Raw genomic sequence first — 12416 nt, 5'->3', positions numbered from 1 at the left:
GGGATATGGAAATCACCCCTAGGAGAAAGTTTCTAGGCATAGCTCCCCTGAGTATGGGGTTGCTGTCTTCGCCATTAAAAATGTTTAGAACGTTTCATTCTTTTTCATTCTACTGACTAAAATTTTCCCAATTAAAGATTCTAAGAATGTTATTGGGTTGCAAATCCATTCATCCTTTAGTGAGTGTAATACTTAGCCAATGTTGTCTGTGCTTAAGGTTTAGTAGATTTGAGGAAAGACAAGTAATTTTAGGTGGCAGATTAAAGGTCAGTTAGCCCAGGCTTAGGAAAATGGAACCTACAAAAGATATTTTCACACTTTTACCTAGGTTGAAGCTTATACCAAGGGTGGATGCGGGCAAGAAATTTTTATTGCACACAACCCCAGATGCCGTATGCCGTAACACTGAACTAATCTGACACAGTCCCTGTCCTGGTGGTAAACTATATGTTCAGGTACAGACAAACTGTAAAGAAATGACGTTGTTACTGATGAATGCTCTGACAGTATTAGGGGGTGGAGTGTATTAATCTTTAAATATAACACTCAGAGAAAGCCTCTTTGGGGTAGTGACAGTTAAGCAAAAACTGGCCATATTTATGTATTTTCACATTGTGAACAAATTGGATAGACCAAAAAGCTGTCATCATACAAAATTCCTTAATTTCTAACATTCAGTTTCTGAGAAATCTTGAAACCTGATCTTGCTTATATATTTTAAACCATCTATACCAGAACTCTTATTTTACAGATTGTTTCTAAACATTTATTATACAAAAATAATGAAAAGTATTGGTATGAATATAAATTTTATTGAAACTGATTTAATATTAAAAGATTCTAAAATATATTTTGCCTTTTTTTCCTTTAGGAACTCAAAAAAGATCTTCACTGTCACCATTTGCATCTCCAGAACAAAGATTTGAAAGCACAAATTAGGCATGTGATGGATCTCGCTTGCCTTCAAGAACAACAACACAGGCAGACTGAGGCGTAAGTAACATGGATTTACCTGTTCTACATTTTAACACTGTGAACTAAAGTAAATGAAGTATTGATGTTCACTTTCCGCTGCCAGATAGTTGAGTTTTATCTGATATTGGATACATTGTTTTTAAATGTCTGCCAGCATCAGAAATCATTAAGAAGGGAAAGAGAATATGTGGTTCCCTATATACTATACTATATAATTAAATACCTATACAGTGAACAGGAGTCTGTCTTCCACCTCTGTCTTCCATCTCTGTCTTCTGCCCATCCTTATCCCCTGTTAAAAGCTATCACTATTAACAACAATTGAACTTTTAAGCAGGCGATTGTTAATTATTCATAATTCTAGAATAATATTTTTTCTTATTACAATGAAGTTGTTAAATATTAGGTATCCTGATATTTTTGTGATACTATAGGAGCTCTTTTATGCAGTCTTTACTAGCTCAATAGGAACATGTTAGTCATTTAATTTTAAAAACTTAATAGTAAAAACAAATATGGCTTAATCTTTCATTGTCACCTTGGGTAGGTCAGTCAACTTAAGCATCACTTTTATGTCTTTGATGTAAAATTGTGGGATTTATTTTTCTAAGAGCTTTCTGCTACACTAAAAATCTATAGTGTTCTCAAATGGTAATTAATCTTCCCTACTTTTGATTTAAAGGAAATTATATTTGTATAGCTATTTTTAAAAAGAAGAAGGAAAAGAAAAACTTAGGGGAGATATTTTTCTGTGGATGGACATTCAAACTAATCTCCCCATCATTTCTATATTTATGCCTAGAATAGACTTTGAATGAACATTCATTTCCTAGCACACAAACTACCTCCAAGAGCTGAAGTCATCAAAGAAATACTAATTTATTTTCACCATACTACATTTGCTATATCAAACACAAATTAGTACACTTAAGATAACCTTTTACCTTAAAATAGGTAATAAATATTATCGTATTTAGAAAATTAGTGAAGCAGAGCATCACAGAAGCAATGTGGCATAGTAGAAATAATAGGAGTTTTAGAATTAGGTTTTGAATTCTAGCTTATATTAGCAATATAACCTGGTATTAATCATTTAACCTTGCTAAGCCTTACTTTCCTTATATGTAGTGATAGATTATATCATAAAAGTTTTGAAAAGATTAAATAGCACAAAAATAAATAGCATGATATAATACTTTGTCATGGGTCCCTAGGACCATTTCCAGGTACAGTGACCCAGTAGGAATACTCAGAAGACTCATCTTATTTGTACTAACAGCTACAATTTATTAGAACAACAGGATACAAAGCAAAAAAAAGCAAAGGGAAAAGTCACAGGGAACAAAGTCTGTAGGACATCATGAGTAACGTTCAAGAGTCCTCTGCCAGTGGAGTCATACAGAATGTGCATCATTTCTCTAGCCAAAAGTGTAGCAGCACATGTAAAATTCTTTCTACTTTGAAAGCTCTTTAGAGACTCAGTGACCTGGGTTTTTACTGGGCCTGGTTGCATAGTCACCCTCTGCCTAACATTTACCAAAATTCTAGGCTTTTCAGAAGGAAAACAGATTTTCAGTGTAAGTACAATGAGCCGCTCTTATCAGTTGTGGAAGTGGTAGGGAACTCTCCCCCAAATTAATGATTTAAGGTGCCAGCCAAGGAACAACCGTGCAAGCAAGTCTTTCTTGGCAGTCTCAGAACTAGTACTATGTTAATGCCTCTACAGTACTTGATTAGTATTGGTGCTCGATAAATAATTGTTTTATTGATTTTTTGATTAATAACTTTTCTCCAAACTTGTTACCTACTTAAATGACATACCACCCACCAACAGAAAAAGATTGCAGATTCTTTTTCTAGGTAGATATTTAAGACTACTAGGTATTAGGCCAAGTACTATGGCTCACGCTTATCATCCTAGCACTCTGGGAGGCCCGGGTGGGTAGATTGCCCTGAGCTCACAGGTTCAAGACCAGCTTGAGCAAGAGTGAGACCTTGTCTCTAAAAAATGGCAAGGCCTTGTGGCAGGCACCTATAGTCCCCTACTTGGAAGGCTGAGGCAAGAGAATTGTGTGAGCCCAAGAGTTGGAGGTTGCTGTGAGCTGTGATGCCATGGCACTCTACTGAGGGTGACAAAGTGAGACTGTGTCTAAGAAAAAAAAAGACTGCTAGGTATTAAGGTGTTATTTCCTTGTATATTAAAATTAATACCTAATTTTTATTTTCCCACTGCCCTGTCTATACTTAAAATGGTTCCATTCTCATGTATTTAATGAGTTCATTGTCTGCCTTAGGATTGAATCATTTCAAGATCATTCATGTTGTTAGGCATCTTCCTTTATATAAAAGTTAAGAACCATTATTTGAGTGTATAAATATATAAGTATTTAGCTTTGGTCTTTGGTGAACACTTACACAGAAGTCTTAGACATAAAAAGATACATTCAGTGTTCCTCTTATTGGTGATGTATGTAGGAGAGATTTTGAGTCAGAATCAAGAATCTAGTGCCTTAATGATTTTTCCAAACCACCATCCTTGTCCAGAACTCTTCTCTTTGAAACCCCTTTGAACCCCATTGTGAAAGCCATGCTTAAGACCATTTAACTTAAAAGGGAGTTAGGCTTTGTTCTTTGTTCTTCCTTCTTTGTGTATGTGTATCTTAATGTTATACAAAAGATAAGAGTCTCATCATTTGACATACTATGTTAACTTTTCATTTCAATCCCATGATAATTAGTAATAATGACAACAATATCTGTGGATTGGAAATCCCACTTTTTTGCAAAAAGCTTTTATGTATATTTAACTCATTTAGTACTCAAAACAATCTCCTATCTTAAGTAGTGGCTGTCTGGTTGTCTCCAACATTATAGATGAGAAACTTTAGTTTTTACCTTATTCAAGGGCATATAGAAGCAAGTGGAAACTATCTGAAACTAGAGCCTGGTTCTCATAATTCCTTTTCAAGATTCTTTCCATATTAAGAATATGTTGAAGTATATATCTGAAATAACATACTGTAAAAGAAAACATACACAGGGAGTCATTTTAATGATACGCCAATACTTTAGGTGTTCTATAAAAGAACTATAATAATGTATTTAAAATTTAGCATTTATCTTTCTTGTCATCTTCATGTAGAGTATTGAATGCTTTACTTCCAACCCTAAGAAAACAATACTGCACATTAAAAGAAGCCGGCCTGTCAAATGATGCTTTTGAGTCTGACTTCAAGGAAATTGAACATTTGGTAGAGAGGAAAAAAGTGGTAGTGTGGGCTGACCAAACTATTGAACATCCAAAGCCAAATGATCTACCAGGGATTTCTGTTCTTATGACCTTTCCACAGCTTGGAGCAGTTCAGTCTACTCTTTGTTGTAAGTATGGCTTTTGTTTTATTAAATAAATAGTAACATAATTTCTAAAGAGAACTTTTACATATCAATTTACAGAACAGTTAATTTTTAATAGGTTTAACTATTTGGTGAGAACTAAAGAGAAAATCAGCTTCAGAGTCATTTCAGTTAACCAGTATCTTCCAAGGATCTAAGAGCAAAATATATACTCATGTTCTAATAACCTTAACAATAAAACTAATTTTAGCATTTTTGATGAAATAATTTTACTTCTCATCTTTCTTTAAAATTATCCTTTATCAAAGACTGGAGATTATAGCTAATGTTATATTTTTAATACATAAACAGTGTAAAATTTACTATTTTTCTATTGACAGATCAGTTGATATCTATCTCTTTCTCATAAAAATGTATGTGGGTGGCTCGGCGCCTATGGCTCAAGTGGCTAATGCGCCAGCCACATACACCTAAGGTGGCGGGTTCAAATCCAGCCCCGGCCCGCCAAACAACGATGGCTGCAACCAAAAAAATAGCCAGGCGTTGTGGCAGACGCCTGTGGTCCCAGCTACTTGGGAGGCTGAGGCAGGAGACTCGCTTGAGCCCAGGAGTTGGAGATTGCTATAAGTGATGCCACAGCACTCTACCCAGGGGGACAGCTTGAGACTCCGTCTCAAAAAATATATATATATGTGGGACATTTTAATTGGAAACTTACTATACAATCTTGGTTAAAGAAAATTCAGGCAATAAAGCAGAACATAACACAAGAAGTAGAATTTCTATAGGAAGATGGGATCGAAAATAGAAAAAAAAAAAAGTAGCAGAATGCCCTCTTCGGTTCCCCCTCACAATGTCCTGTCTCATGGATAAATACTGTTAAAGGTTTCATTATCTTGCTGTCTCTGTGTGTGTGTGTGTGTGTGTGTGTGTAATACAAACATTTGTATAAGATACAATGTTAGCTTTTTGTTAGGTTTCACATATATGCTAGCACATTATACATATTGGTCTGCAAGTGTTTTTGTTTTATTTGTTGTTTACTTGTATATTTGTTTATTTTATGAACATTAAAAGGTGCCATGAAGCATCTACCTTATTCCTTCTTTTATATTTTGAGAATCTAGAGAATAAATATGCCATAGTTTACTTAACCTTCATTCTGTTAGTGAATAGGGCATCAGAAAAAATGTCTGCCTATTCACTTTTATGCATCCACATTCCTAAAAGCTGATTTGCCAGGTTAGAGAACAGATAATTAATTTTTTAAATGAATCCAGTCAAATTGCTATCCAAACAAATGTTTTCTATACCTAGTGTATGTGAGAATACCTGTTTCATCTTCACCTAAACCCAAAATAATAATAGCAGCCCTAATAATAATGTATATCCATTTAAAATTTGTCGCTTTTCAATTACTAACGAGGGTGTTTCATCATGACTGCTTGTTGGTCTGTTCCTGCTTTATTTTTTTTATCTTTGTTTCTCAATACTTTAATTGTACTGGATTTTTCACTTTTATGAGGTTAAATCTGTCTCTATTTTCATTATTGAGAGGTTCCTGAGACTCTGGCAACATGAAGGTGTTTGTTACCCTTTCGCTTTCCACTACAGTGAATTTTTCTTACATGAGCCAAATGTATACTGGCTAGCAAATAAGACCTTGTTTTCTGTGAGAACACATAGGCTTTCTTTTGCATGCACTGAACGTATGCCTCGACTGTTTGAGCCGTCTAATAAAATAATACCAGGGATCTTCATTAGAAACCTGACTGTAAAAATCCATGGACTTTCTAGACACCGGAAAGCAGATATTCACGATATTATGTCTGATACTCTCTAACTACTCAGAAGACCTGGGAGTAGTTTGAAAAATGTGCTGTGACTTCCTGTGCCTGAGGTGGAGAGAGTAAGAAGTCTTGGGAGCAAAGAGACTTCCTCTACTTCTTCTGCAGGGAACTCCATCACCAGCCAAATTTGAGTACTTACCGTTCATTTCTACCACTCACTAGAACAGTACGAAATGTGGATCTCCAGGAATGAGACCTGAGTCCCCCATCTGACCTTCTTTCAGATAGAAGAAAAAACATGAGTCTAACAAAAGAAATAGGAGATAGATAATTATACATGAGCCTAAATATAAAGAAGATACTTAACCATGGAGACTCTAATCAACTAATAAATGAGCCAAATAGTAACCTCAAGATTGGGTAAAGGAGAAATTAAGGAAGTTATAATAATGAACAATAAGTCTTGCTATGTATAAATAGATGATAAATCTAAATGGATAATTATATACTAAGAATGTGTAATATAAGTGCTTTAAAAAAAAAGTTTGAAATTAAGTGATAGACCCAGATATATCAGACAAATGCAAATAAAAAGAAACCAAAAATGAAAAGTCAAATTTCTGTATAGTAGAATTTAAACTTAATAACACTAAACAGGGTAAAGAAAGATAGATAGTGGATACTGAAAAAGACACAATTTAATAAGATATAATCATAAGCTTGTATGCACAAATAACATACCACCTTAAAATATAAAGGAATAATTCTATAAAAACAAGGATAACACTCAAAAAATATAATTGCAGTAGATTTCAGTACATATCATTAAGAATTCATGAAATCTAATAGCAAGCTTTGAATTTAAATAAAATAATGATACCTAACTTTGCTTTAATAGTTATATGTAGAAACTTTCATCCCTCAATAAATTAATACATATTGTTTGTGTACATCAATTATAAGTAATCAATGTATCAGTCATTTTATCAAGGTATGCCTTTGAGTAGATTCCATCAATCCTGTCTGAAATTTGATAAGGATTTTAATTCTGTAGATTCAAATTTTCCTTGACTTGGGGAAACAATCTTCTATTATTTGTTTAATAACATCCATTCTTCCATCTGCTCCTTTTTCTCTTTCTATAGAGATTTTTATAGAGTACATGTTTTGTTCATAGTCAAACAAAATTAGAATGAAATTAAAAGGTGACCAAATTCTTCAGTGTTTGAAAATTAATACACTAATTGGAATTCCTCAATAATAACAAAATCAAGAGTACAATTACAGGCTTAGCGCCTGTGGCTAAAGTGGCTAAGGCACGAGCCACATACACCTGAGCTGACGGGTTCGAATCCAGCCTGGGCCCACCAAACAACAATGATGGCTGCAATCAAAACATAGCCAGACGTTGTGGCGGGCACCTATGGTCCCAGCTACTTGGGAGGCAGAGGCAGAAAAATCGCTTGAGCCCAGGAGTTTGAGGTTGCTGTGAGCAGTGATACCATGACACTCTACCCAGGCTTGAGGCTCTGTCTCAAAAAAAAAAAAAAAGAGTACAATTACAAAGTATATAAAAACCAGTTAGGAAGAGCAGTAAAATCTATACTCAAGGAAAAAAATTTAGGGCTCAGCACCCATAGCTCAGTGGTTACAGCACTAGCCGCATGCACTAAGCGTGGTGGGTTCAAACCATGCCCAGCCAGCTAATAACAATGACAATGGCAACAACAACAAAAAAAAATAGCCGGGCATTGTGGTGGGTGCTTGTAATCCCAGCTACTTGGGAGGCTGAAGCAAGAGAATCATTTAAGGCCGGGAGTTTGAGGTTGCTGTGATCTGTGACACCACGGCACTCTACCCAGGGTGACAGCTTAAGACTCTGTCTCAAAAAAATTAAAAGAAAAAAATTTTGGTTTTTACATCCCTTTGTTATTTAACAAGAAAATAATGTAACCAATTTTTTCATTTTAATGAATCTCAAAACAAGAAAAATTGAGCAAGAGAGGCTAAGAAGAATAAAAATAAAAGTAGAAAATATTGAATGCAGAAATTTTAAAATTGTAGAAAAAACAAATATATCTAAAAGCTGGTTCCTTGCAAAGGCAAATAGGAAGGAAAAACATTAATGAAAAATTTCTAACCTACTTAAGGAAAACCTAGAGTATAAACATGTGTTAGAAATGACAAAAGGCATATCTCCATAGCGAGATTTAAAGACTTATAAGAGGTTACCAGAAGCGATGCTATCACTATGAAACTTAAATATTTATTAGGAAATGCTCAGTTTCCTAACAAAATTTATATTACAAAGAGTGGTCCCAAGAGAAATAAGCTACAATAGTTTTCCTTATGCTTTCCAAATTGTATGTGTTTCTTAGGAAAGTCTTTCCCACCATAACATTATAAAACTATTTGCCTGTATTTTTCTTAAGTTTTTTAGCAGTGCATTTTCTTCCTGACATCCACATTACGAATTTTGTCTTCACTTCTATTCATTACCTTATTTAGCTTTAATTTTTTATTCTTTCACTAAATGCAATTTTTATTTTCAGTACCTATTTCTTTTTTTTGAATGGAAATATGTAACTTAAATTATTTGAATACAGTGTTTTTTTCTCTCGATACTAGTTGAATTTTTTTTTTTACGTTTTCCTTCATTACTCATGTTGCCTCTGGATCCTTTTCTTTCAAGCTATTGGTTTTCCTCAGCCATCTAGTGAAACTTTACCATCATACATATTTATTAATAAGACTAGGCTAATTGGTTGCTCTCTGGCTGCTTCAGCAGCTTAATAATTTTGTTTCTTCAACTGGTCTTTTTCCTGAATAAGCAGACTATGTATGGGTTTTTGGTAAGTGAATGAGGGGTCTTGTCAACCTCTAGGCTTCCCTTTTGGAGGTCAACAGGATATCTGCAAAAATAAGAAACACTGTACCACAGGGTAGAGTGCTTAGAGTCTCAACTTATGGTCACAGCTGCCCTCTGCTTCCCTCTCTCACCTTTCACATTTTTGTTTTTCTGAAGTCTGGATCTTCCCAAAGTTTCACTCTTCATTGTCTGTAATGCTGATAAAAGAAATGTCCACTTTGTTTAGAGAATTTTAATTTGGAACATTACACCACAGTCAACTATTGAGCATTTAATGTTATTATCGGGGACAATCATAGCCTATTCTCTATTTTGTTGTAACAAGTTTGAGAAGAGCAGGTCTCACATATGTATAATGGGTAGGGTCATGATTTTTCTCTTCCACTTTTCCCATTAATCTAATCTATCTGCTTTCCAGCTTCCAAAAACTACCAAGTTTTTACTATTGGCATCCATTGCTTTTTTTCTATCACTGATGTTCTGTCGATAGATTTTAAGAGGGCGATGAGGCAGATATCTGTAAATTTGTGTATTTTCTTCTATTCTTCCTATATGTGATCTCTCTTGTTAGAATTGTCACTTAAATATATATTTTATTATTTTTCCCTCTCGGATGTTTGCTTTCTGTTCATTGTAGAAGTTTGTTTCTTATTTGATTGCATCTGCTCTTTACTCTTACTATTTTCGTCCTTCTACTTTCATTAGCTTTATGTTGCTGTTTTGTTTCTACTGAGTAACACAACATTTTAGTCATTAATTTTTACCCTATTCTAATTTATGCATTTATGGCAATAGATTTCCCTCTTAAAACAGCTTTAGCTTCAGCTCAGAGTTTTGATACATAGTATTTTTCATTATTATTCAGTTCAAAATATTTTTTGATTTCTATTATAACTTCTTAGCATTTCTGACGATCAAAATATGATGGCTTTTTTTTGCCTATTTTTTGATACTTGATTTCTACTTTAATTGAATTCTTAGTGAAAACAATTTTTGTTGTTAGGTTTGAATCCTTTGACGTTTGTGGAGACTTGCATTATACCCAGCATATAGTTAACTGGTGTAACTGTCAAATATGTTTTTAAAGAATATATATTATATTTTGTAGTCATTGGTTTTACTGTTCTATACAAGTCAGGTGAAATTGATTGTGTTCCTCAAATCTTATGTTTACTGACTTATTTTTGTATGCATGTTCCATTGTATACTAAGGAGACCTATTATAAATTCCAGCCACAATGGTGGATCTTTTTACTTTGTTATCTGTTTTCTCTTGTTGCTATAACATGTTAATGTAAACTTATCAACTTAAAACGACAACTTTTATTATCTCACTGTTCTCTAGGTCAATTCTAGCATGCTCAATAAGGCCAAAAGCATAAGTCTGCTAGTTGATTCTCTTTATCTGGAGATTTTTGTAGGGGAATGTGTTTCTTTCTAGGTTCTCTTGATTGTTAGCAGAGTTCAAGCTGGGGTCCCTTTTTTTCTTGTTGTGGACCATTCTCATTTTCTAGAGTTTGCCTATATTCCCTAGCTCGAGGTTGACTTTATCACTTCATCTTCTAGCCAGAAAGGCCTATCAAGTCCTCATGGGTTACAGCTCTCTGACTTTTCCTTCTGCCTCATCTTTTCTGCTTCTAATTCTCTACCTTTAAGGGTTTGCATGATTAGATTGGGTCCACCAGATAATCTGGTATCACTTCCCCTATTTTAAATTCCATAATTTTAATAACATCCGCAAAATCTCTTTTGCTGGTAATATAACATATTCCTAGGATCCAGAAGCTAAGGCATGGACTCTTAGGGGTAGGGACCATTCTGTTTATCACACATTTCTCCTTACAGTTCTGTCAATTTTTTGTTTTCTATATTTTGAGATTATGTTACATTAATGTATTTCAGGATCGTTACATCTTCCTTTTACTATTATAAAATGCCCTTCTTCTACTAATTTTTCCTGACTTTAAGTTTACTTTATTATAGCTACCCCACCATTTATTGGCCTAGAGTTTTCATGGTTTGTCTTTTCTGTAGTTCTTTTACTTTTAACCTTTCTGTATTTTATATTCCAGATGTGTCTCTTGTAAACAGCACAGAGTTGGGGTTTGCTTTTTTGTTCTCTCAGTATTTATCTTTTAGATAAACGTTTTATTCTTTTTATACTTGATGAATTTATTGATATTTGGATTTAAATCTGCCATCTAGCATTTCTCTAATTGTCCTGGTTATTCTAAGTTCTTAACTCTTGGACTTTCCTTTGAAATGATCAAGTAATACTTTGTTATTCAAATTTTTTCATATATATGAGTAGAAAGAATATAAAAATGCATATAGCTTCTAAGATGTATATATCTAGATATAAACTTTATTTAAATATATTTGTAAGGGCAGTGCCTATGTCTCAGTAGGTAGGGCACCGGCCCCATATACTGAGGGTGGTGAGTTTGAACCCGGCCCTAGCCAGCTAAAACAGCAATGGGAATTGCAACAAAAGATAGCTGGGCGTTGTGGCGTGTGCCTGTAGTCCAGCTACTCCTCCAGGAGGAGCTACTCAGGAGGATGAGGCAAGAGATTTGCTTAAGCCCAAGAGTTGGAGGTTGCTGTGAGCTGTGATGCCACGGCAGTCTACCGAGGCCAACAAAGTGGGACTCTATCTCAGAAAATAAAGAAATAAGTACATCTGTAAGTAAAATTTATAAATTTATAAATAAATATATTTATGTAAAATAAGTAAAAAATTACTTATTATACTTATTTATAATAAGTAAATATAAATATATACAAAACTTGGAAGCTGTACACATTATGATATTCTTTTAGTGGCTACCCTAAACATAAAATTATATTGAAACCAGATTTATTTTAAGTGTTACTCCTTTGAATGTAATCTGATTTCTGGCTTCTTGAAATATTTTCTTATAATCTTAAATTTTAGTAGTTTTGCTATATTGTACTTAATTGATTATATTTTTACTTTTATTATATGGGTTTATAGGGCTTTCTGTATTTGTATCTACATTATTTTTTCATTCATTTTGGAAAGTTTCTAACCATTATCTCTTCAAACGTTGCTTGTACCGTTTTTGTTCACTCCTCTGCTTCTGGGACTTCATTTATATTGCATGGTACCATCTCATTGTATTATCTATGCCTTTTACTCTTGGTACTTTTTAATACTTTTGTCTCTCACTAGATAGTTTCTTTTCTCATATCCTGCAGTTTATCAAATTGTTCTTGAGTCCATTAAGTTCTTGATTTCAGTTACTATTTTTCAGTTCTAGAATTTTCATTTGAGTCCTCTTTATTGCTCCCATTCTCTGCAAAAATTCTTTTTAAACACAATAGGTATAATTATCCAAAGATTTCATTGATATTTGATGAAACATTTAATATAAAACTATATTTTATTATATACTATTTATATATAT

General features: G+C 33.8%; 1 protein-coding gene across 1 annotated transcript in view; it reads left to right on the top strand.

Moving 5' to 3' along the window:
- The window catches only part of KIF18A (kinesin family member 18A), an 81688-nt gene that overhangs the window by 41422 nt on the left and 27850 nt on the right, over positions 1 to 12416 (top strand). Inside the window, exons 12-13 of the mRNA XM_012801680.2 lie at positions 872 to 993; positions 4118 to 4353. Coding sequence (XP_012657134.1) covers positions 872 to 993; positions 4118 to 4353 — 358 coding nt within the window. The remainder of the gene's footprint in view (positions 1 to 871; positions 994 to 4117; positions 4354 to 12416) is intronic.

This window comes from Otolemur garnettii, unplaced genomic scaffold (genome assembly GCF_000181295.1).
Source record: "Otolemur garnettii isolate 467f Iridium unplaced genomic scaffold, OtoGar3 scaffold00001, whole genome shotgun sequence".
In the NCBI taxonomy this organism is placed as follows: Eukaryota; Metazoa; Chordata; class Mammalia; order Primates; family Galagidae; genus Otolemur; species Otolemur garnettii.
Note: the sequence above shows the minus strand (reverse complement) of the source record. Positions and strands in the feature narration are given on the sequence as shown.